A 27,642-nucleotide genomic window follows, 5' to 3' on the forward strand; every position below is an offset into this window, starting at 1 on the left:
TAAGGGCCTTCTGCAAGACTCTTGGATTGATGACTGAGTGCCTCCAGACAAGGCTCACAGGACTCATCCCCAAAGCCCATTGCAGTAAACCTCCACAGAAGAGGATCCAGAAGAGTCCTTAGTTCCGAGTAACAATAGAAAGGTAATAAAGAAGTCAGGAGAATAACCAAAGCCTGTTCAGAATTCTACAGAGGTTATGTAAAAATGCTTATTGTACTTCAGAGAGCTTCAGACTGAACAGTGAGTATACTCAAGAAGGAACAGTTTTGGGGTATAGAAAGGGAAGCTGGGGAAAGGAAAAGTGGTGTTCATTTCCTCAATAAATAAACTGGAAAAGTGTAATAGAGAATTATAACAGTAGGATTGGCTCCAGAATGAAATTCTGGTGAAAAAATGCATTTTAAAAAGACTGGAGTGAATTTTTTTGTTTCAGGAATTCTACAGGCATGATGGGTTATGTCAGGTTTAAGGTAGCATGAGAAAAGGAGGGAGAAACACATCTGTTTCAGTGTTCTCAGTCTGTCATTACAATACAAAACACAACCACTCCAGTGGGAAAACAACACTAAAAAATGAACTATAATGGGAAATCTATCAGATTAAAACTTACAGTGTGAATGTATGGCAGGAAAGTCAACAGCTTTACAATGGCAGAGAAAACTGTCACTAAACTGTGCTATTTACTAAGAATACTCTAACTTCTGACCTGAAGGGCAATTTTTGTGATCAAGCACAGATAGAAGTACCCATATTTTTAAAACAAGCAATTGTTTTTTGAATCCTTATTTTTAAACAGAATAACAAAGAATAACTAAAATTAATAAATACCTCATCAATATATTTAAGGTTCTCTGTACTTGCTTTAATATCTTGTTCATAAGAGTAGAGTGCTTAATTTCGTTAAACCAGAAACTGGATTTTAATTCAGAAATAATAAATATTTCATAGGACTTGATCAGAGATTTCCATAGCAAGTTATTTATACTGTGCCAGGTAAGAAAGGAAGCACCTCTCAGCAACAGTTACCCAAGCATCAAGTCTACTGAAATTACTTTCTTTATATTTAAAAACACCATGGCTTCAGATAAACTTCAGATAAAACCTTAAAAGCTCAATGCAAGAAGGACATTTTATTGTTATTATTGACTGGCTGTTAACGAAATAATTCCAAGAAGTACAGAATATTTTTGCTGCCATTAATTTCATTCTTGATCTACATTACTGCTTAGGCTAAAATATTACTTAATCATGTACATGACCATATTCTCGATTTTTCCTTTTTGTTATTTCCTTAATTGCTTATATATGACAAATATTTCTGCTGCCCAGGACAGGATTCTAGCATAAACATAGATGTTACTTCAAAGAAGACACCTTATATATATTTTGATGCATTGGATGAAGCAAACATTAAGCATACAGAATTCTAGTAACTGTAAGTCAGGGAAGAGACAACTGTACCATGGGTATCAATCTTAAAAGCTGCACTTTTATTTTACTAAATTATCTATGTTAAAAACAAATCTGTGCCTGGTGTGGAATTTCACTGCATCAAGTGTTACAATATCTTGTTTTTATTACAAGCAGGAGAATGCATGTAGAACAAGTGTTAAGAAACATGACAATAAATTAGAATATAATTTACAAAAGCAAAAATAATAATAATAAAGTAACAGTGTACCACATTAATACTGAGTATAAAATAATAAGCAACTAATCACAATAATACAAAGGTAATTTCAGTCTGTATTATTAAGGATATCTATGTGACATTCACTCCTTTATAAAGTTCCTAATGAAATGGACTATTTTGGATGTATACACCTTGAAGGATTAATCTTAGATCTTTATTTCTGTTTTGATATTTATCAGCTGATAGTATTGCTCAGCGGAAGTACTGGCACCAGGTTTCTGCATCTTGTATTGTACTATGTGATTCTAGGTCTGTCATATTTATAGCCTGCACAAAGACTCCTTTTGTCACTATTTAGGAATATAACACTATTTAGCTTAGATTATATAGATGGCTACAGTGTAGCAGCAGCAATGAACTGTGCCTTGAAACCAGTTATTTTTCTTTGAATTAGGTTTCATATTTCAGTCTTAGTCTATAGTGTTGCTTAGTTTGTAAATCCATATACATTCTGTGTTTTGTTCCCTTTAACAATACAATTCAACATTGCTCCAGGCAGTTCTTTAAATTCCAACCTCAGTGCTGTTATATTGCAGAGTAAACATGAGAATCCCCGGTGTTCTAGCACCAGTAAAAGAGCAAAATGTGTCTTTGGAAACATTCCTTACAATTTTCATGTCCTAAGTGAGGTAAAAAAAAAAAAAAAAAGGTTTCTTATCAATACAAAGAAAACCCTTTTCTCATTAGCTGAAATGACACATTAGCTGATAACCAAAATCATGCCCTGGAGAAAACTGGACCTTGATACAAAGAGGCCTCTTGCTTAGGGAATGTTGTAACAACCCCTTACCCTTTCATCATACTTCTGATCTAACCAGGGCATATTAGCACCAAGGTGTTCTGTCAAAAGGATATAGGAAGTCAATTCACTTAACAGACAAGGACTACATATTGCCCTTAATCTCTATGTGCAACTCCCAAAAATTGGGATGCTTTTATCTACTGGTGTCAGCTTTAACAGGAGTTGTTTACATGGTGATGAGAGCAACAGATAACAAGCATATGTGAATACATGCAAGCCAACTGAAAATTAATTCCACTGGTCACAAGCGTACAGAAGTGGAAATACTGGCAAGAGGTAGCAGATGACAGGAATTTGATGGTTGTGAATACAGACATGGGGCTACACAAAACCCCTTGACAGATTGTCAATATGTTGGGGGGATTTCATAGTATGAGTCCTCTTAACATTATCTATTCTTCCATGTTAATTCACATTAATAAGTAGTGTGCAACATATTTGGTTTGTTATTGGTAAAATACATTGGTACACTTCAATCTTATATTTTGAAATTATTTTTCACTGAAAATATTACCTTTTTTTAAAAAGTGCTATTTGAGTTAGAATTTGTAACACATTATTGTTCACATAATTTTAACTGCTTTGCAACAAAGGAGTCATAGTTGGACACACAATCACATTCATGAAGTACCTGTTGCAAAATGCAAATGTTCAAGTACAATATATTATAATAAAGAAATATCTAGTTTCCTCATCTCCTTGTTGAGTCTGTTACTGAAAAGTGAAGGGGAACAGGAGCATGACAATTATATTTTTAATGTTATATTCCTGATTGTGACTTGCCTAAGAAGTTTGGTTTCACTTTTAAAAATGCAAAGTATTTGGTGAATAATAAAAATAGGGTAATATGAATAAGTGGAGCATGGCAGGGAAGAGTTAAGGCATCTAGCTTCTAATTTAGAGGCATGACTTTGTTCCAGTCTTATGCTTAAAGTTTCCCCTTGCTTTAAATATGGTCCACCTTTAAATAGGCACCTGGCCTTTTAGATGAAGGAATTCACTACAGCCACCCCTTTTCCAGTGTGCCTTATTTCTGACAGTCCAGCAGGTCTCTTGGCCCGAGCACACTTTTGCCTTCTCAATTGAACAGAACCTAGATACCTCCATGAGTCACTTATTCTTTGGTTGCAATCTTTGCCACTCAGATGCAGTCTCCTGAACAGCACATCCACATATTCCTTCTCATAAACAATACCTCTGCTATGGTATCAAAGGAGGGAACATCTGGAATCCATTTTAACTTTCAGCTTTGCAAAGGATTCTTGCTATTACACAGTAGGCTTATCTTTTGCATTCAAATTCCTCAGTTTTGGAGAATCAAAGCTAACACGTAAACCAAATCTAGAAGCCCACAAACCATCTTTGTGGCTAGTGTTGTAAACAAAAGTGAGCTGGAGTCAAAGTGTAAGTCCTAAACAACCTTTACGGTAGTAGCAAAGGAACTGGCAATCCAGTCTTCACCACTGCTGGAGTCTGCCTCCCCCATGATACTGAAATATGTTTCTTTCAGTGGAAATCTGTCTCACTTGTACAATGGTAAGATGGCTATAAACCTGCAATGAAGATTTCATTTTGTTTCATAGCACACTTGTATTTCATGCACCACTGCAATAACTGTTGCACCTCTTAAAACTAAGTCCCTCATGGTTGTTCTATTTAGTATAGCTTTATATATGGCTCACAGCAGTGTTCAGGAAATATGGATTACTCCAAAGGGAAATAGGTGGAATGACGGAAAAATACTTTTTTTTTCTAAAAAAATTCTGCTCCTTAAATAACATTTCCAAGCTCATTTTATAATTTAAATTGTGGTGCTGTGTCAAGAGATAAAATAGTTAAGGTTTTTAAGCTATGACTTAACATTTTTTCTGATTCTTCTTTACTTCCATAGTAGACCAACTCATAAGAACTACATTTTAAACAGTTTTAAATAGAAATGGATTCAGTGTCATTGCTAAGTCCATAATAAAAATTATTTTAATGGTGCAAGGATGTAAACAGACTATTGGATTTAGTCAAAAGAACATAAATGTTCCACAGTAAGCTATTCTATATGTGTTGTGTGAATCTTTCAAATTTGGGATCCCCTCATACTGTGTCCAGCACTTTGGATTAATAAATCCCACTTCACAGAAGTTAAAATAATATTGAAATCCTGTCAGCTGGGGCTGACCAGTGGTTATGTTTTCCACAGGGTAATGCATTTGCAAGGACATCAATCTCATTCCGCTGTGTGTCTCTCTTCGATGGACACTCTTCCACAATGGTAATAACAAGGCACATTCTTCTGCTTCCTGTGGGTCAGTGTCCTTGGCAGGTCTTGCAGCACATCTGTCTGAAGTATGCTCGACTGCAGAACTTGAACTTCAGCACCAGTGGGCAATATGCCACTTTGTTCACATCTTTGCACTCTAATAATTAAGAATATTAAAGAGAAAACAAAACAGAAATATAAATTAAAGTACAAAGAAAATTTGATGTTTAACATGATTCTCTATCCATCTACCTTGCTTTCTTTGCAACTACTCTTTCTAGTACAGTCTAACATATACAATATTACAAATTTAAAAAGCCACAAAAATGTTTGCAGGGCTTTCAGACATTTAGAAGTGCACAGTCTTTGCCTTGCAAGCATTATCATTTATTGGGATAACTGATCACTTTACGAAGTTAGAAAACATGAGTCTTTTTCTTTACATTACTTTTAACTTCCTTCTCAGGAGTTATTTTATTCATTCATGAGAAGTTATCATTACCATGATTCACACTGTTTGACACCACACCTGTGACTTGTGAGAATCCTTAAAACAGAATGAGCACTGCACCTAACAGGGATAGAGAAAACCACACAAGTGTTTTGAATAATGGTACCAACAGGGCGAGTTCAGTGACCAAAGTGAATGGTGGATTACACTTTAGGCTTGGTTCCACACATCCACAGTTTATTTTATGCTAGGAGGAAAGCCATTTTTGTGCCTGTAATAAACGTCAAAGCTTCTTTTCAAAGTTGTGTTTTGCCTATGTGCTGGGCTTACTGCCCCAGCTGCCTTGTTATGCCGGCAGGTAATTTTCCCAGGAAGGGAGAACAGAGCTCAGCTCCATGGAGGAAGGTTTCTTTTGCATCCCACACAGGTTGCATATAAAGTGACTTTGTGGATACATTACAGGAGCTGGAATATGCTGTAGTTCTCCTCTGGCTCATTTTTTGCACCTGTAGAAAGAAGGTGGAAATGGGGAATGGAATAGTTTGGTTCCTGCTCAGTTCTTATTCTGATACAGCTGGAGAAAGAGCTACATCTGAGAATTCAGATACGCTCAGGCTCTACAGCTCTTCAGACTCCATTCAATCTCCTAGTACATTATTCTTGCTCTGGGACAGGGTGTTACAGATAATGGATTAATACTTGCAAGCATAGTGCATTTGCAGTAGCAAATTGAGTGCAGATGAGAATTTTTAGCATTTGAACCTAGGAAAGCATGAATGAGGCTGAACTTTCAGGTCTGACCAGTATTTCTGGTAATGGCAATATGCATGCTTTTAGCTAAGCAAGGAGTGGTTGGGAAATTATTTAAACTTTCATTTCAGTAACACAGACATTGTGCTTTCATTGCAATTCTTTTTTTCTTCAACTCCACCTACATACTGCTTTTCTAATTTTTTAATTCTTATTGGAAGCATTATTGAGGGACAGAAGAAAAGACATTGTGGGTAACTGGTTCAAACAGATATATTTCTCTACCAGCACCCACACATGGTCACTGTATTTGACCGCCTTTCAAAAACTCTTCATGAAAGAGGTCAAGTATCCTCCAGAAATATTTCAGGTCCTCATGTTTCTGAAGATTGGGAATATAGAAGAGACAGATGGTGAATTATAAATGAAGTGAAAAATAAAAAGGTTCATTCGATCTCAACAAGACATAAAAAGTTCACTCAATCCCAAAAATAACCCTCAAACACACAGTGTTTAGTTAAACAAAAGTAAAGCCACTAACTGCATTTTTGCTAAAAGTAGGATTTTAAATGATCCTTTTTCATGTTTCTCTTAAGTTATTCTTCCTCTTGAGTAAACCTGGATGCTGTTCAGCTGACGCCATTTGGACAGCAATGAGAGAATATTCTGGAAGTCCCCCACAACTTCTGTTTTAAAAATCAGTTTTGAAATAGATATGGTGGCTGATGAAATAGTTTATTCTTCATAGGACTGTGGCATGGAGAAGGTTTAGCAGAGTTCCTTTTGTTTCGAGTAAGAAGTGTTAATAAGTTTCAGTAAGCTACATGTATAAGCTCTGGCTTGCTGAACTTTGTGGCTAGATCAGGTGATATTATGATATTAACTATCATTTTACATTAAAAAATCACAAAATGTCACTGTGTCTCTAGCTAAATAAATCACAAATGTGTATAATATAAAATATAAGAAAAAATGAAATTAAATAAAAATTGACAAAGCAGTTTTTCAGGTAAACTTTTAGATGGGCTTTAGTAGTCTAGATTCAGCAGACAAATATGTATGTAAGAGAACAGAATAATTCTGAATAGATTTCAAGTGTTGTGGTAGATGATGCCTGCAGTTCACTTCCAGCAGAAAATGCAACATTATCTTCATCAGCGGCAGCTCATCAAAACCACATCTACAATATTCTAAATCACCAGTGAAAAATTTGAAAGCCCCAGAGCTGAAGCACGTGTAAAATATGACAAGATTCAATGTAACTTTCTTTTAGTATTTCTGTATCCCCAAAATTTTGATCCTTGTTTTATGCAAGCAACCCATACCTTCCCAAAGAAAAATATTCCAGGCTTTACCAACATGATCAACCACAGAGCAGCTCAAGCTTCCTCAAAACCCTGTATGATTTTATCCTTGGGTAGCAAGATTAAATTGATAAGAAACTGTTGAACAGGCTCCACAGTCTGTGAGCACAGGCGTTTAGACAACAAAGGGAATCAGGTTTGCTGGGGTTTGAAGCAGGAAGAGATCCCCCCCAGATAACCTGACCTTGCTGCAAACCAGTGTGCTGCTGCTCAAAGTTGCTTCTGCCCCACAGCGGAGCCCAAAGCAGGAGGCTGCACTACGAGGTGGCACACGGGCAAAGCCCCAGCCTGGGGGCAGGTATTCTCTGCTACACACACACACTCCCAAGTGGACAAACGCTCTCTCTGGGAAACCTGACTCTTTCCTTGAAACCCAAATACTGACAGTCAGATCCCATCCCACTGTACCTGCAGAGTGACAGAAGCGAGCGCAGAGACACAGCATGCCTCACTCACAAATATATTAACGACAAAATATCACAGCTACAAAATTTCTCCCATAAAATACTACTTTTCCAAAAATAGTTGTGATCTTTAGGATTAGTTAGCTCTTGAAATCTTTTCATCATCTTCAGGACGTTGAAGAAGATAAGCCTGTCTGTTTTAAGGCTGTCACTTTACTGACACTTTACTGAACTAAGAGATGTCAGCTCCTCTTACGTCTAAGATGACTTTTTTAAAGCAGAAAATGTGCCAAATGTGCACATTATTCTGCAAATCCTGTTTGTGCTTCTCATATTCACTATTTAAGAGCAGCTGTAAAAAAATTAATAGAAATACTAGTACAAGTATTGAAAAAAATACCTTAAAGATAGAATTTTTCCTAATTTTGGGATAGGGTAACCTTAGTCTTTCACGGATTGTGGCAAAATTCTACTGAAAGTATCTCAGCATTTTAAACTATTAAATGAACTTTGAGATAAATACCTCTAGACTGGGACATAAACAAAAATGGGACACTAAGTGGCAATGTGTTGGGAACTGTATCCTTTAGAAATACTGTGCTATATCTCTTCCCCTTTGATTCTTCTTAACTGTGCTAATGAGCCTGGATGGCAGTCAGTAAGGAGCTGGCTTGCACCTGGCTCTCTCAGAGTGCAGGCCAAAGAACTGGCAACCATCTGGAATACAGCAGAAGAGTTATCAACATTTTCTATTTGTGGATCCCAAAAATTTTAGGTGTGGGTCCCTAAAAACACAATAACCAACTGACTCACTGTACATAAGCAGCCTGCACAGTTCTACTGCAGAGGAGTTCAGGCCACCCAGTGTATGGAGATCACACACAGAAAACCCCTGATTGCATTCTTCTGTAAGAGACTAGCATATTTTCTGATAGTACTGAAGAATTACTAGCGTAATTACTATAAATAACAACATGACCTTGTCAATGGGAAATTAAGCGAAGACTGGGACTGAATCATGTCCACTTATAAGTAATTTATTACCTTCCTTACTTTGGACTTAAGTCAACATCTCTGCTTGGAAATAAAATATCATGTAGTCTATGAGATTTAAAAGGCAGAAAGTTTCCTAGATTGATAATCATCACTTAAAAGTCTCTTGACAGCACTAGAAAAAATCTGGTATGAAGATGTTTTCAAATGATATCATTAGATGATAAGCCTCTACTTAAAATTAAAACTTCACTAAAAATAGTGAATTACAGTGATCATACATTGAACCATCTGTGTATTTCAGGGACAATTTTAGATGCTCCCATTTCATCACAAATGTCTCTATTTGCCAGACTTTTATAACAATTTTGAATCTATGGCATGGGCATTGATGGATAGAGCAGGCATTGAATGACCACCAAATCCGGGTAGACTGCAGGACAATCTCGCCTTTAAAAAAATTTTAATCAGAGCATTTGTTCTACATAAATATGAAATTAAACTCCAGTGTAGTTGGAGATCCTGCGTAAAGAATACACAATTATATATTGCACAGGGATTAGTTATATTAAAAGCAACAGTGCTAGTGACATTGCAGTCAAGTACTCAAAATTCAGGGAATAAGTGTTTTAGAAAGACTGCTATTGCTGTGTAATCTCTTAATAGGAGAATTTCCTATTGCTTTCCCCCTTCCACACAAAATTAACTGCTCTCATGGACAACTATTCTAAATTTTATAATCAATGAGGAAACATATTTTTTACTGCCTAGCACTCCAAGTCTACTTCAAAGTCAGCATTTCCTTACAGTTTGGCATAGGCCATTAACAAGTTCAGATCCGAAGTATTTAATAAATGTGAATAAACTTATTTTCACAATATTATCTTATATATCCTCCACCACAAATATATTATGATGAAGTTAGTTAATGGTCTGACTGAATTGGACTGTATAAAGCAAAAAAAAATCCCAAAACTATAAATATTTTGAACAGGCATTATAAATAAAAAAAGATTACAAGTTAATTAGAAGAAGCTGAAAGGATGTCAGAGTGTAAGAACAGACTTGTTCTTACATGAACCATGTAACATGAAATCTATGGTCCCAGTCTTCTAATGAACATGGAATTTACTGGTTTTTGCTGCTACATTGTTGTTTAACACTGATTAAGCAGGTAGAAGTCAGTGGATGAAAAGTATATCATGCTCCCCCTACATGAAATTATGAATGTTTCCATTGAACCAATAAAGATATTAGAAAACCAATGACACAAACAATAGTATTTTGTCCATGACTTAGGCTATATATGTTTAAGGGCATTTTGTTAAACAAACAATTTGTATTTAGGTTTTCATTGACTTTATCATTGATCTACAATGACTAATCAGAATACATTTTTTAAAAAGTCATTCAAAGCCTGAGGCATAATGTCATATAGACTTTTACCAATGCAATGATGCTGACTGTGTCACTTTACTCCTTTCAGAACAAATTATATTAAGATGGCAGACTTACCCTCTGTGTTGGAAATGGGAGTGCTGTCACATTTACTTTCACACTGCTGCATTGATGGAGGTCTGAGGGTTTCTGGACACTCACTGGATGCTTGTCCAGTATATGAGAGGCACTGTACTGTTCTCATCTGTTGCCCAAGACCACACTGTGCAGAACACTAAAAAAGGAGGAAAACAATTTAAAACCCTACATCCAATATTTAAATATAAAATAAAGCAACTCGAAGAAATCAGAAACACTTCACATCCACAAATTTTAAAGACAGGAATCTGAAGATGTTTGATTAATAGAGAAAATAATTGCCATAAAATATGCCAGAAGTTTTTGTAATACATGTGAGTACTTGTCTTTCAATGAAAAGAAAATGCAATGCAATATTGACTCCCTGAACAGTTCAGATTTGAGATATAAGAATAAAATTTACTCTATTTCATATATCATGCTGACACTTTAGAATGAAGAAGGAAAAAAAACCAAAGAGAACAACTCAAATCTGCTAGAGGACTTTTTTAAGGGAAAAGTAAACATCTTTCAAACAAATACACTTTGTTGCTTCAAAACATTTTAAATTTCTGGAACTAAATAGTTACAATTTTAGTACCATATTAGTTAAATATAAAAGTGGTTCTGAAGAACTACCGTGAAGAAAAGCCAACCAGACTGTAATATCGCAGATGATTTTCCACGGGTTAATAAAACAAAAATGTTTCATTTTCATTAGAGGAAAATTTCTCAGCAAACAGAAAAAAAATCATTCATTTAATATTCTAAAAGCAGGCCATTGAGCACTAATGAGATGCAAAAACATAAAGAAAGAAGGAAATTTAGTAAATCATATTTAGAAGCACCACATAATGGCAGCATTATTCAGCCTGTCCTGGAGTAATTTAGCTCTCTGTATAGAAACTCAATGTATCTTATGTAAAAAATTATACTGATCTCAAAGTATGTTTTTTTCAGAGACAGATATATATATACAGATCTTCTACAACGGTAGACTTTATATTTCCATCATGTTTCTCAAGGAAGAGTGTTTTAAAAACAGTATACCTTGCAACACTGTTTTATCTCAAAAAACTCTTCAAAAAAGTAAAGATACTTTTTTCTTTAAAGTGCATGTAGAAACTCACCCAGCAGAAACTAGGTGACTCTCAGACAACCATCATAAAGAATCACACTTCAATCTGACACAAAAGGGGAGAATCTTTGTGTTTCCCTCAGCCATAGGAACCATCTCTTGTCTATCTCCAGGGACACCTGTAGTCCAAGAGATGCTAATGTTGGAGACTAACAGTAATGAAGACTTGCATGAACTATCTCACCTGTCCCCAGTCTCCAGCAACCCAGCGAGGAGGAGGACATCGGCCCAAGCTACAGCGGATGCGCGCTGGTGGCTTGTTTTCATCTTGGCATTGTGCAGCTGGAAAGGTTTTCAAAAGATCACTGCTTTTGCACAGAACAATTCGGTGCTTGAATCCTGGGCCACACTTTGGTGTGCACTGAAAAAAAAAAAAAAAAAAGTTTATGTAATAAATAATTAAAATATCAGTAAAGCACCAATAAAACTCTCAGAAATGTGATTTGTAAGGCAGGACAATATATTTATGATCTTACAATTCCACTATAATCACAGTACAGTAATAATAATTTTAAAGTGTTTAGAAACACCAACAAGCTGACTGAATATTGTTTTATTACGTACAAGCTTTTCTAAGTTTTAGATTTCCTTTGCTTTTTTTATTTAGACTACAGTGTTGCTATTTATGTCAGGTTTAAGGAAAACACTGCTGCAAAGTAGAAAGGTCTCCCACATGTAACACTATTATGAAACAAATTTGAGTATTTCAATAATGAAAAATAAGACTCCCTGTTCTTAATATCACCTTAGTACGGTCTTTATCCACTCCACTTTATCCACAATGAACACATTTTCCCTCAATATATGAAAGGAAAGATAAATGCTGTATTTGACTTCATAGAAACCACATCATTCAGATATATCAAAATATGGTACCCTCTCCTACAGTGCATGCTCTCCTCTCCTTTCCTATTTAAATTTTAAATCTGATTTCACAATTTTCCCTCCTTTTATTACTCTTGTGCTATGCTGACAACAAGCAGACAATAAAACAGCAACTTAAAAAGAAGCAGGTCTGATGACCCCTCCTTTGCCTCATCTTCCTTCACTATGGTGTCACTGCTATTCCATTTCCTTTTTGCTACTGACCATTAACTGTCATTCACAGTAGCTGAACTGCAGAATGACAAAGTGCTAACAAAATTAAAACTCAAGACTTTTCCCAGATCAGTCCCTTTTGAACATGAGATATTGTAAGCACAGTTTTAGAATCCTTTATTGCATGTTAACCTTTATACCATAAGCATATCTGCAGTAATTGGATCAGAATCTGTTGCTGACAGCATAGACCTTACATGCAGATTATGCTAACCTGTTCAAGACTGGAACTGCCTTTAATCTGTAAAGACAAAACATTATTTGGGAAACAACATTATGTGGAACTGGAGCAATATTCAAGAGATCACATACCAAAGGCTTTCCATACATCCAAAACAACTCACTATATCACTGGGGGAAAAAAGAAACATCCCTAAGATTAATTTTCAAAAAAATTACTTGAGTGATGCAAACTTAATTTTTTTTATGCCAAATCTTGAAGTATCTCTGAGTAATTTATAGAAATTCTAAAACAGTTCCACAGTATTATGTAAGGGTATAGCCTATGAATATATAAAACTTTTTATCTATACCTACCTCAAAATCTCCAGAGGGAGGCACCTAAACTAGTCTAGATAGAATGAAGTGGTTTATTCTAAATGTTATCTCCATTTGGATTTAGAATCTTAAACTGGGCTGCATAAAGATGAGTCTTGCATTTGGAGCTTATAATCCAGAATGCAAAATGGATATATAATCACTTTTCTTAAAATGTAACCTTTTCTTTTCTACCCTATTCAATCTTTTTCTACCAAGGTACAGCCTCTTTATCCACAGTAGTTCCGTATTCAGAATTTAGATATGGAATAAACAGTTTAAACATCCTTATACTGAAGGGACTCCAACTCCATTTCTTGTGCACACTGCCTATAGAAAACTAGATTAAGGAGGGAAGAGATCATCTCTGGTAGAACTACACAAATAATACTAATGAGAAATAGAGATCAAAACCCGATGACAGTTAATATATGAGGTTTTTGATGTCATGATCACAACTGATCATTTGGGGTCCAAATTCCAACGAATGTTATGAGTACTTTCTCCCACATGCATTTCATGCAAAATACATGATTTTTTAAGCAGGAAGTAGAAGAATGTGCCCCTTCCCAGTGCTTCCTTGGGTGCTTAAAAATCACATCAGTCTGTCAAAGCAAACAAAGGAAAGTGATGATTTTGAAAGGACTGCATCAAAATGTCAAATCCCAATTGGCCTGTGAGGTTTCATAATCTATAGAGTATGTTAGCAAACAAGCAACACTCCAAGGAATAAACTTTGAATTTAGGAGCATCTTCCTTCTAGTACTGCTTGAAGACACAATCTTTAATCCATGTGGAAGATGCCATCAGAGGAAGGTCTTCCAGCTACTGGTACCAGGAGAAAACAACTCTCCTTTTTGGGAGCTATAGCAAAAATTCTACTAAGCAATGGATACCAGAAATGGAAGTGAAAGAAGGAAATATATTGCCTTCAATAGTACTTAATCACTAAAAACAAAAGACACCAGTAAAATTTAACAAAGAGATTGTAAATTTCCAAAGAAAACAGAAAGAAAATATCCAGATAAACCGAATGAGGAAAAATTATCTTCCATTACTAAATGCTTCTAGAATTTCTGACTGCTTGTGTGGAAGTCATGAAGGCAAGTTATATGTGTTTGTCTGATAAAACACTTCCCAATAAATCCTCAGAATATTTTTTTCTGCTTTTTTAATAATTATCCTGAAAAATATAAAAGGAGTCATTTAGAGTGGGTAGGTTAAATCTCTCAAAGCTCAACTTTCACAAAGTGTGAAAAACCTTATGGCATTACCTAAGAATGACTACATTCCAATGGAAAAGACATCCTCAGTTTTTAATTTGATAAGAATCATGTTTACATTCTCCTAAGGACTACATCTAACCAGTATATTTAGAAAATGTTTTTGTTTCTCTGGCCAAAAAGATACATAATTTCTTGTTAATAATCACTGAAAATTTTAAAATTGTGCAATTACATGGATTGTCAACAAGTGCATAAGCAGATAAAACAGTTCTATAATTGTTTTATTTGTATTATGCATTGTTTTGAGTATGAAAAGAAAACTTCATAACTTGCATTCCAGGGAAAATCAGCGAGGTTTGCCATTGGTTTCAATGGAAGGAATATTCAACTCTTCATTTTTTAAGCTCAGTCTTGTTTTCCCTTTCATGTTTTTGTCCAAAATTCATATAAACACACATATAAAAATGTTTAATACAGGGATTTTAATATATTATAATATATTTTTGAAAACCATGAACAGAATAAAAACATCAACCTTTCTCATTATATTAAAATGCTATAATCAGTCAAAACAGTCTGCCAAGCTACAGAAACAAAATTCATACTAGAAAGAAGCATGGTACTTTTTCACAATCCTGATTAATTATCACAACCAGAAGTTGATAGCAGTTTGAATCTTTAAGTAAGAATGACTTTGCTCAAAATCATTACATGATCTTGTTGCATAAAAGGCTGGACATGATAAGAGAGTGTAAAATTACATTAGGTAACCAGTATGTGATACCTGTGGGAGAGAAGGAGCTAATTTAGGGGACAGTGACACACTGTAGATTACAGGCATTTCTAAAGCGGCAGGAAACGAAACAATGAAGCACAGGTGAAACCTCCTCCTGGAAATTTTCTTATTAATCCTTTACTTAGCAAGCCCTGACAGAAACAGCAAAATACCATGGCAAAATCTCCTTACCTCTGACCAGTCCAGCGCAACCCACTGTGGGGGGCAGGACTGATTGTTGCAGGGCTCTTTTTCGATCGGCCGGTGTGTTAAACAGTTGGCAGCATCCAGGGTCTCCTCCTCAGAAGGCCCAATCTTTCTGATGCAGAGAACTGTTCGTGAACGCATTCCTCCATCACAGGTCTTACTGCACTCTGACCAATCTCCTATAAACCATCTGGATAGAAAACGTTAGGCGACTTGGTCAATACATTTCAGAAACAGAGCTAATAATTGCACAAACCAAGAATGCAAATAGTTTAAATCACTAAACCTAAGTAATTTTTAACAATACAAACATTCATGGTGAAATAAAGTAGAAATTTATGTGTCTTTTTACAAAATATTTTAATTTATGCCTCACTGCAATCATATCTTCCAATAATAACACTACCTTGTATTTTTCTAGAGCAGCAGTTTCCATCCTAGCCTATAGTAGTCAGAAAGGAGTGTTTGAGCATGACAAAACTGAAGCTATTTATGTAGGTTTGTATTGGACTTGCCTGAAAAAATTTCTGTGAAAGTGGTTTGCAACTGGAAATGTTTGGGAACGATTGCTGTAAATTACAAGTCAAAAGCCAAGATGTCTGCCTCTTTAGTATCATTACAATAAAATAACTCAATGTCAAAATTGGGCTTTCTGAGAGTCAATTCTCATCTGATTATGAAACATTTGTAAACTTTTCAATAAAAGGCCATACTGAAATGTAAAATATTCTCATTTTTTAAGCAAACACTAGTAAGACAAGAATTCATCTCATGACAACTATCATCTCAAGAGACTCTTTTAAAATTTAAAGAATCATATGATAGGTGGTAGAGGGAACTTTTGAGTGCTTCTGCATACATAGTGGAAACCAAGAATTGTAAATAATATTAGATTGCTTTGTGCTGCTGCAGAGATTAAAGCAGCTGTTAATCCGGCTGTAATGTTACCTATTTCTATTTATGAAATGCAGCTCAATTAAACAGAAATATCTCATAATATTGGCAAGCACATTTTGTCTTCAAAAATGTTAATTAGACACTCTCCTGAGACATCCTTGCAAAGGATGAAACTGAAGTCTAATATGCTATCACATGTTGCCAACATGCCAAAAATGCCAGGCATGTCAGTCACTGGATGGTTCTGGAGCTATGCCTGAAGCTGCTTCATAAAATCTGTCATTTTATCAAGCTGCTGTCAAAAAAAAAAAAAAAAGTGCTGCTATCCTCTTTTGTGTTACATTATGTGTAATGTATCCTGACATGAAACTAGATCAATGCAGAGATGGCAAAAATTATGCTATATTCTGTCCTTACTGTCCCAGCAAAAGGAAATTAATTTGTGATTCTTCATCAAAACATCTTATGCTTTTACCACAATAGGGAGAATCTGAAGCTCTTCAGAGCTTTCAAGAGGCTATAGTGTTAATTTTTAATTGGTACTATGATTTGCTCAAGTGACTTTGCTCTCAGGTACCTTTAATATTGATACTGTATGACAAGACAGCACCATTCATAATTCATAGAACTGTAAGAGCATTTTCTTGGAATCTGAAATGTAGGAGTTACTTACTGTAATAACAAATACCATATTGAAGATAAACACAATCTTTTGCTGTTCAAAGATATCAAGTACGATGTAATCAGCATTCAGTCAGAGAGAGTAGTATTTTCACTGCTTTTGGTATACACCACAAGAAGAGCAGAATTGTGCTAATTAAAAAGATTTGGCCAGTCCATGTAAACACTAACTCTTACCACATGATAAAACTTTCTGCCAAAATGGTCAAACTTCTTCAGATAATTATCTGTTATTTGTACAGCCTTCTACTAGACTACTCACAGAACCAGGCATTGAGAACTTTTTCTTAGTTTGGCACTTCGAATTCACTCTGTGGGGAACATCAGAATGGAGGCAGACATAGCTCGAACTGCTCTGACATGTTGAAGTAGATGCTAATTAATACATTCTACCCATTTTCGGAATACTGATGACTTTCACCATGTCCATCAAAATGCCTGTTGTAGTGGATGGGCAATCCAAAAGCTTCCCACTCTGTGGACTGGGTTTCATTGGTTTGTGGAGTTTTTTTAAGTAGTGTCAGTGAAAAAAACCAAAACAAAGAATCAAACCAAACCAAACCACAAAAAGACCCCCAAAATTTAACTAGTTTGGAATAAGTTTGTTAACACTGCTTTTTAAAATGCTAATTTGCTAATAGCTAAGCCACACAAAGGAAGGGATTGGAATGTGTTCAGTAAAAAGGAACTGAGCAAACTTTTCAAGGCTCTTCAAGTCCTGCTCTCAGGTCTCAGGTACATGGTTGGTGCACTTACAGCCATGCCAAAGTGTTACCCAGAGGACAAAGGCATATCCTTCCAGGATAAACATACATTTACACATTAACTGTGGGACAATGATTTTGACCTAATTTAGGCTTGCCCATGACGCAGCTTGTTCACAGCCAAAGGCAACAGCAGTGCAATGGCTTTACATGGCTTTATGCCAAATGAGTGTGTTACATGGCACAGCAGGATGAAGTGTAAGAGACACTGCTCTGCACTCTCAGGCACCACACCAGGGAAGCAGCTAACACTCCAGGACGAGACTGACTTCAGTTGGAAGCTCATTGACCTGCTGGGATTTTAATGCGCAATAATCTTGTCTAATTCCTCAAGTGTCCTTCATCCTACCATTCAGCAGTTTCTAAGAGACATGTGACAGGTGACCAGAGTATTGTGCAGTATCTGCATTTAATCAGCATTAAGGATTTTCATACCCAGTTGGAATACAGCTACAGATTATCATCTAGTACACTAGAGCTTCAGAATCATTAAACTGTTGTATCTGTTTCACCTTTTCCACAAGTTTTATCTGCCTCAAAACATAAGAAAAGCTGTTGTTCGCATGCTGATATTATTATCTAGTAGAAAATACCACAACCGTACAACCGTTCCTAAACAGGTTTTGTAGTAAGATTAAGCTATGCTACATGTCCTTGCCAAACTTCATTTTTGATCAAATGAAGTTTGAACTGCTGGGTTTTTAATTATCAATATATATCATACAGCTATCCTTAAAAATAAATCTAAACAGAATCTAAGCACCTAACCCTAAAGGCATACAGCATTAATGCACGACACTGAATATGCTGGAGAAAATGTTTTACAAAACTTATCAGGAAAATATTAAAAAAAAAATTAGAAAAATTATCAGGAAATGGTTTGGTCTGCTTAGAACTTTCTATATTTGCCACTTCTCATGTGAACACTTCAATAAAAATGTTAATATAACATACTCTAAAATATGGCAAATGTTTCAGATTCAATATTAATAACTAGGGTAAAGTTAAGTCTCATCTAAACATTCTTTTATCATTACTGCCTTAAGAACGGTCCCTAGTTCAACTCTGTGCACTATTCACTGCACATGACACTCAGATCCTCAGAAACTGCTTTGCTAGTACCCTTTCATTTACAGTGTTTGGTGTAGTTCAAACATCACTATTGTGCCTCTGTCAAATCACAGCTCCTCATTGCATTTTGCAGAGCTGAATTTAGGGAAACAAGAAACTAAAAACCAAACCCAAATACCATTTCTGAAAAGACAGGACATGAATACTAGATGAGAATTTTATATACATTTAGTTAACAGGATTTGTTATAGATAGTGAAGAACTTTTCTTTCTGAGCAAAACAGATGTCCATCTTAAAGTGATTAATGACTTACTCAGGTGGGCAAGGCTCAGTGTTGCAGGCTCTTTGGTTTTCTGGAGGCTTACTGTCAGGGTCACAGTAATTGTTTTGTACAATGGAGCTGTCATCCAGCCTTTTACACACCACCTCCTGTTTCTGGATACCTTGGAGTGAAATGAAAGACTGTTAATCATTCTTGCTCTTCTACTTTTTGAGTATAACTGTATTTCAGCTATTGATTATCAATTCTACCATCCTACTTTACTTGGTCAAAATCTACAGCAGTGAGAATTTAAATTCACTGAATGCTCCCTAGCAACAATATTTTTTTTATTTTTCTTCCGTTTTAGGCTACCCCACTCAGAGAGGGATTTAAGCTTCTGTTGTTTTTTAAAACAAAGGGAATATATTTATAGATTTACTAGAAGTTTGTTTTTATTTATATATTGCACAAAGTTCATTCTTTGTCTGCCATCCCCTCTCCTAGTAAAGTCACTTAAATTTTCAAAGAAAACATTACCAAGTACAATGTGGTCACACTTCAATGAAGAATTATTGTTTATGTGCTCTGATTTAAAACAAACCAGCAATACTGGGAAACAATGTTGCATTTTCATACATTATCTTACAAAGTTTTTTCAATAAAATAATAGAACTGTAATTCATTCTGAAAGAGGCAGTTTGTCTCTGAATACTCATTTTGCCTGGCACTTCCAGATCCTCCTTTATTGTTAACCATCAACAGGGTAATTTAGAATTGATCATTATTCCAAAAATACGATATATCACTGCCAAGGCAACATTATGAGGTAGTTTATTAAGCACATTTTCTGGATTTTTTTATAAAAAAAGTTGTAAAGAACCACTGATATGATGACAGTGTATTGCTGCAAGAGTAATACACACTGCCTTCTTCCTCTCTTAAAAACATGCTGTAAAATGTTAGCATTAAAAATAAAATGTGTATTTGCAATTCACAAACAGTTTTTATTGTACATAATATGCATAATATGTGCAGTTATAAAACTGAAATAATGTGATTATTTGTATTATAAAAGCTTCAAAAAGTCCCATACCTTCCTTCAAACGAGAAGCAATTATTTAACTTATTCCAAAATGTGATATGTGTACCATTACACGGGGGTTAAAACCTCCTGGCTTCAAATATCTGCCAACTTTACCTTACAGCCATCTCTTCTTTTTAAGACATGCAGAGAATCACAGAATTATTTGGTTAGAAGGGACCTTAAAGATCGGAGTTCCAAAACCCTGGCTGTGGGCAGGGGCCTGACCATTAGACCAGAGCTTCATCCAGCCTGGCCTTGAACACTACCAGGACTGGGGCATTCACAACTTCACTGGGTAACTTGTTCCTGTGCCTCACCAACTTAACAGTAAAGAATTCTTTCCTAAATAATATCTAATCTAAACCTGCTTTCTTTCAGTTTGAAATCATTCCCACTTGTCCTCTCACAACATGCTCTTTTAAAAAGTTCCTTTCATCTATTTTGTAGGTTTCCTTTGGATACTGGATGCCTGCATTTAGGGTCACACCTAAGCAATCTCTTTTCCAGGCTGAACAAACCCATTTCTCTCAGCTTCCCTCATAGGAGGAAATAATATACTCCTTTGGCTCTTGGAAAATAAGTGAAAGATCTAAATATATGAGAAGCTGTGACAAGATATATTTAGAATTCTATAATCAATGCAAAAACTGCTAACAGATGACAGCAATTTGAATCAGACCTGGCAACCTAAGTAGGAATATTTATAGCAATTTTCTGCTCACATTTCACCATGATAAGAAATAATATTTAGCAGCTCTAGACAAACAACAATGCTGTGTTACCTGATACACAATTCATGTTCAGTTCTGACTAATCATTTATCATTTCTATCACAAATTGCCTTAATTCTCTTGATTGAAGAGGCTGAATGTGGCCTCAAAATTATATTTTCCTCAAATATATTTGGTTAAAAATATTTTATACATACTTTAGAATTAAGCATTCTAATAATGCATACCATTCTCACAAATGTATTCATCAGATAGCATTGATATTAATGTTATATTTTTACCGACTTTCCTATTGGCATCAAATACATTTCCTTCTAGAATCTGGTTAAAAATTGGCACTTCTAACAAATTCATTTTTGAGGAATTCTGTATTAAGAAAATATTCTGAAGTTTTATGATCACAAACTATCGCTGTGCTCAGCTTCAAAAAAGGTTTTCAAGTGTGTTATTTACTGAATGTTGTTCAGGTAGTAAATCACCTGTAAGACAGTGCTCACACTAATCACTTACAGTGAAGAATCTTTAATTGATGCCAGGAGATACATTAATCCATTTTTTTAAAGTTCTGCAGCATCTTGTCACACAGTATATAAACTGCATATAATTGCTGTCTAATTATAATGTTACTTAATAAAAAATCTCAAAGAAAGAAAAAACCAGATAATAACTTTTAAGAAAAGAAAAAGAAATGGAAAAAGCTAGCAGTGCTGCTTTTATCCAGGCAATAGCTACAACTTGGGTATGCCCTGTATTGAAAAGGAATTTTTAAATTATGAACTCTTCCCTGAGTATATGGTCTCTTTTAAAAGCAATCTAAAAAAACACAGATAAACATGTTCATTTAAACTCTGGGGGGAATAATTACAAGCACTTAGACAGAAACATTCTGCTTTCAAATCTATAGATTTTTAGTTTATAATAAAAGACATAAATATCCTCATGACTGGTCAATGCAATCCTAATAGAAAACAAGTGGTTTAGTGACCATGATCTCCAGAGAACTGAAATGCTTTGCAGATTTCAATTCACAAATAGTCTGTATGACTTTCAGCAGCCAAATTTTAAATTACATGGAGCACATTTTATTCTTGAATTTAAATTGCAGGCATGTAAATGCTGTATCTATTTTTAAAAGCAATCCCAAAAACTGTGGCTTGTGATTGCAACTGTTAATTATAAAGATGCCAGGACCAATACATAGTGAATCTTGCATCACTAAGACTAGTGCATGCTGGTTAACCCAGACATACTTTCTGAGCTCACTCATCACATCACAAGATGTTCGTCTCAGAGCCAAACTTACATTTTCTTTGAAGAAGAAAAGTATATTTTATTTGCCTAAAGACAGCTTCATAATTCATCTGAAGGCATGAAAGAAAAATATAGTAGGCATCACTCTACTTGGATTATGAGCAGCAAAGAAAACGGAACAGTAATCAATTTACTTGTGATAATAGTATTTTATAAAATTATTTTATAAAAACCCCCATGAATATCTAAGACATTTAATCTGTTCATTTGGAGATGAACTGTAATAGAATGAATGAACTCCTAACCAATTCCTAGAATTACTGGCAAATTCCACATAATAAATGCTGTCATTTGTTGCCATAATTAAGCATGAAAGAAATTTAAAAGGGAGAAGGCAGTTATTTGAGTTATTTTTAAATGCATAAAATATTTTTAAAAAACATGAAGAAGGACTTATTTCCTTTGGTGTATTTTTTTGAACAATACCATCAGAAGCTCACTGACTTATTAAGAAGACTGGTGGATCTGAACAGAGTAATACACTTTCTTTTGGAAAGTTACAAGATATAAGGGAAGACATGCACAAGAGTTAATAAAATATAATCCTGTGATCTGCAAGTGGTACAACTTCCCTATCACTTTTCAGAATTTATTGTATTGTTTCATTTCTTATTTCTATGTATCTTACTTTTCATTTCCTCTGTTTCTCAATAAATAATATTCAGATCCTTAAAGAGAATCTTCTGTTGTTACCATTAATCTTTTTCTAATTTCCATGTGTTCTCTCCTTTTCCACTCCTCTCTCTGTAGATAACTTAGCACTGTACATTCCAGTATTCTATGGCATTGCTTTCACATAGTATTATCCAAGTTTGCCACTGGCTATAAAGACCTACCTATATGAGATAATAGCAAACTTTTCTTCTGAAAAATCTTGCCTCAGAATAGAAGAGTTATTAGTGTATTTTCAGGAAAAAAGGAAATTAATATGAAGCATACATGTAGATCAGCTTTACATTCCCAGAAAAAAAGGACTAGCTCAGCTACTATAAATTTGTATGATAAAGGAAAATTTTCTAATACAGAAAACATAGGTTCTAGTGTACAAAAAGAAGAGCTGCAATTCTGGATCCCCAGGACTAAGAAAAATGCTGACATTAAAAATCAATGAAATTATATTCTCATCCTACATATGAGCATAGGAATCCTAGATAAATAAGACCTGCCTACCATCAGAAAAGCCTTTTTTACTGTTAAATCTGAAGAACTACTTTTTTGGAAAAAAAATTGAAAATATCAACACCTCAGACTTCAGAGATTTGGCTTCTTCTTCTTGATTCCCTGTACAGTGAACATTAAGGTCAGTGGCAGAAAAACTATGTGTACTTTTCCCCTTTAACATAACTGACACTACAAAATACACAGTTTACAATCTCTCAGAGTGTGTCAGGTTGGAAGGGACTGCAGTGGGTTATCTGGCTCAAACTCCCTGGTCAAGCAGAGTCATCCTGGAACACATGGCACAGGATTGTGTCCAGACACTTCTTGAATATCTGCAGTGAGGGAGAATACACAGCCTCTCCAGGTAACTTGTTCCAGTGCACGGTCACCTGCACAATAAAGTTCTTCCTCAACTCCAAGTGGAACTCCTTGTGCATGAGTCTATGCCTTTTGTTCCATTGCTTCTTGTCCCATTGATTGGCACCACTGAGAATAGCCTGGATCCATCCTTTTGGCAGCGTCCTTCAGGAGCTCCATGTTCCACCTCTCTTGTCCTGAGGAGTCCAGAACCCTCAACACCCCAGGTGAGGCCCCGCCAGGGATGAGTACCAGGGCAGGATCATTTTCCATGACCTGCTGGCGATGCTCTTCCTAATGCTCCCCAGGATCCCACTGGCCTTCTTGGCCACCAGGGCATGCTGCTGGCCCATGGACAGCTTGCTGTCCACCAGGACCTCCAGGTCCTTGTCCACAGAGCTGCTCCCCAGGAGCTCTGAGCATCAGCTCAAGGCTCTGATGGTGCCTGGGATTGTTCCTTCCCAGGTGCAGCACCCTTCCTTTGCCTTTGCTGAACTTCAGATGGCTGTTCTTTGTCCATCTCTCCAACACACTGAGATCCTTTTGAAGGGCTGCACAGCACTCCGGGGTATCAGCCACTGCTCCCAGCTCTGAGTCCTCAATGAAATTGCTGAGGAGGCATCTGCCCTTCAAGTCATTGATGAATAAGTTAAATAAAACTGGGCCCAGTATTGAACTTGGGGGTAACACCACCAGTGCTAGGCTTCTAACTAAACCCTCTGCCACCTATGATGAAACTCTGGGATCTGCCATCCACCTCATTGGCTGTTCATCCAGTCTACACCTCCTGATTTTGCCTATGAGAATGTTGTGAAAGGGTACTGAAAGCCTTGCTGATGCAGACAAGTAGATACCTACTGCTGTCCCCTCATCCATCCAGGCAGCTGTTTCACTGTAGAAGGCAATCAAACACCTGATTACCTTTAGTGAAGCCATGCTGACTATTCCCGATCACCTTCTTGTCTTCCATAAGGACATAGATGGCCTCCAAAATTAGATGTTCCATCACCTTCCCAGGGATTCTGGAACATAGTTTGCTGGGTCCTATTTCTTGCCCTTTTTGAAAACTGGGGTGACATTTCCTTTCTTCCAGTCCTCAGCATCCCTCCTGATCATCATGATCGTTCAAAGGTGATCATGAGCAGTCTTGTTATGGCTCTCTCATCACTAGTGGATGTACCAGCCCTCTCATCACTAGTGGAGCCATCCCATCAGGGCCCATGGATTTGAGTAGATCTGTCTAGTTGTTTCAGACTAAATCCTCCTTCACAAAGGAAACGTCTTCCTTCCAACATTCCTTCACCCTAATCCTCAGTCAGAGATCCCTGAGGCCTAGTCTTGTCAGCAAGGACTGATGTCCCGTCTCCATTTAAAAATGAGCCCACATTATCCTTTTTGTTTAAGTCTAGCTGGGCAGTGCTCTTTATAGTCTCTTTTGCATTTACCCTGACCACCTCTCTATATTCACTTCAGGTGGCCTGACCCTGTTTTGATCTCCTGAGCATTTCCTGCTTATACTTGAATCATGACAGTAGCCTTGATTCATCCATCCACAAAGGTCTCTTGCCCCATTGGCCCAATTTCTTTCTCATTGTGATACATCATTCCTGAGCCTGGAGTAAATGATCCTTGAATATCAATCCACCCTACTGGATGCCTCTGCCCTGCAGGGCCTGTTCGCACAGGATTCCTCCAAAAAGATCCCTAATGAGGCTAAAGTTAGCTCTCCTAAATTCCATGGTAATAATCTTTCTTGCTGTCCCAGTACCTCTTACTTCAATACAGAACTCAACAATCTCATGGTCACTGCAGCCAAGACTGCCTCTCATATAAGACTTTGTTCTGGATTTTAAAAGCAATCTAAACATGTTTCTTTCATGAGCTCTAACTTACCTCCTAGATCTTTCTATTGAGAACACAGGGGGACAGGAGGTACAATGTCTACTGTGAAAAGCCCATTGATTTCACGTGTCTAGATGAGTTTTCACATGAGATGATTAAATTCCTGGAATGCTTCAGAGGTCAGAAATTCCAGAGGGCCAGTCATACAATAATCAACTCATAATTAGCAAGTAATTAAAAAACATATATGCTCTGAGTTTCTCAGTACTGTGAGAAAGACACAGAGGAGACAGGAACAGAATCCAGAGCTCTAGCATTGTATTGAACTGTCATAAATAAGAAACCTTTCTTCTCCTTCCTATGATTCCACTTACTGTGCTCTTCCTATTCTTTGAAGTCAAGACAGGCCCTAGAAGAGAGGTCCTATTTGAAAAGTTCAAGCGTTTTACTGTTCTGATATGACTTCTCAGCACAGCAGAGATGAACACAGTATAGAGGTCCAGTGGAAAAGACAGCACTATTCAGTCAAAGACTGTAGGTTTCTCCCAGCTTGCTCTTTACTTGTTCCTTGACTGTTCTGGTCACTCCTCTCCAATATAAGGCATACTAGCAGGTCTAGGAAGAGCTGAATGCAGTGGATTGCTCTCAAAACATTATGAAGAAGAAACAGCACAAAAAATCAGACACTTTTGCTATATACAACACTCCAGAACTATTTAAACTCTGCAGTGTCACATTGTCTTTATGCTCTACTTCATGACATTCAACACATATGCTTAAATTCACTTTGGTTACTACATCAAGTGATAGTTTTAGGAGTCAATAAGCAATTAAGAAATGCTTAAGTCACTCGGTCATTGAGCAATGCAGATACAGATAAACTGATTTAGAAAGAACTAGACTTAAGCAGGGTTGAGTGGACATAAGGTAGTGTGTTAAAATGGTCCCTGGTCAATTAGTCTCTATTTAATAGAATATTTATATTTGCTATATTCTCCAGTTAAAGTCTCTTTCTCTTCAAGCTATGTCTTCCTTTTTTTTTTTTTTTCCTGACTCAACTCCTCTTTAGAATAGTGTCTTCTTTTGGCATATGGTGAAAGGTGTTTCATAAACTGTGAGAAATATCAGGTTCTCTCGTGGAGAAAGCAGATACATGTTTTAACATGAATTATAGCTACAGTGAAATATATGTTTATGAGTACAGTGCTCAATGAAAGTAAGTGACCACAATACATCCTTCTATTAAGCTGAAAAAAAGGACAGAAAATGCCTTGGTCAGCCACCATAAGCTACCAGAGAAAATCTCTCCTCCACCTCCTCTAAGTTTAAATTAATAAATATATGCTACTTTTAGGGATTCACAAATCTTCCCTTGAAATCTAATTAATTACATCCAAATTCTTTTAATTTCAACAAGTGCCTACTCCTTCAGAGCCAATTATTTTTTCCACTGTATTTCATCAAACGTGTGAAATGGCAATAACCTTTGTGACAGAATACCCATGGCTATTACATTATATTATACCTAAATCAATGGGAATTTTCCCAGGAATTCAGAAAGATTAAGAAAGATTAGCTCACTAACATCACAAAAAAAGAGGATCTGACAATACCTTTAAGATTCTGCTAATTGGAACTTACTTTCTCTATTAAGAGGTAGGCACCTCTTTATATTTTCATTTAAAATGTTTTTTTCACTGCCACACTTACCGTTACTAAAATTGTATTTAAAAATCAATCAGTCATCCAGAAATCCAACAAATGAATAATGAAAATATTGGAGAAAGTTGGCATCCTCTTTTATTTTGTTTCAAGACTTTCTCTAGTGGCACAGAAAAGAATTTATGCTATTCTTTGTGTATTCTGTATGGCTAGGCTGTATTTAAACTGTATACAACTAGTACCAGCCACAGCAGCTTCCAGCAGAAAGGTGAGCCATGATGAATACCTCCCATAGAAAGAAAAAACAAGAAAGCAACAAGTATCTGGTCCAAAGGTTCTTTAAAAAAATATGGTGTCTTCTTCTTGATAAAGGTTGTCCACAATGCTGTAGAAACTGACATTCTGAGATGCATTTAAAGCACTCTCCCATTTCTTCTGGAACAGAGGTATGTTGGGGAGATGATTCATTCAGTCTCCAGAGAGAAGAAAGATACTGTTCACACAGCACTTCTACTCACCAGTTCTTGCAGCAGCAATGGTGTTGGCTTTGAAGGAAGCCAACTGTCCTGCTCTCCCAGCCAGAGGTAAAGAATTGCATTGGTGGCCACTAG

General features: G+C 36.2%; 1 protein-coding gene across 1 annotated transcript in view; it reads right to left on the bottom strand.

Moving 5' to 3' along the window:
• Positions 1-1,110: 1,110 nt before the first annotated feature.
• Positions 1,111-27,642, bottom strand: part of ADAMTS6 (ADAM metallopeptidase with thrombospondin type 1 motif 6) — an 87,834-nt gene continuing 61,302 nt past the window's right edge. Inside the window, exons 14-18 of the mRNA XM_033520586.1 lie at positions 18,935-19,064; positions 15,193-15,397; positions 11,549-11,725; positions 10,227-10,383; positions 1,111-4,906 (exon numbers count right to left, since the gene is read on the bottom strand). Of these exons, the coding sequence (XP_033376477.1) occupies positions 4,797-4,906; positions 10,227-10,383; positions 11,549-11,725; positions 15,193-15,397; positions 18,935-19,064 (779 nt within the window). The 3' untranslated portion in view covers positions 1,111-4,796. The remainder of the gene's footprint in view (positions 4,907-10,226; positions 10,384-11,548; positions 11,726-15,192; positions 15,398-18,934; positions 19,065-27,642) is intronic.

This window comes from Parus major, chromosome Z (assembly GCF_001522545.3).
Source record: "Parus major isolate Abel chromosome Z, Parus_major1.1, whole genome shotgun sequence".
In the NCBI taxonomy this organism is placed as follows: Eukaryota; Metazoa; Chordata; class Aves; order Passeriformes; family Paridae; genus Parus; species Parus major.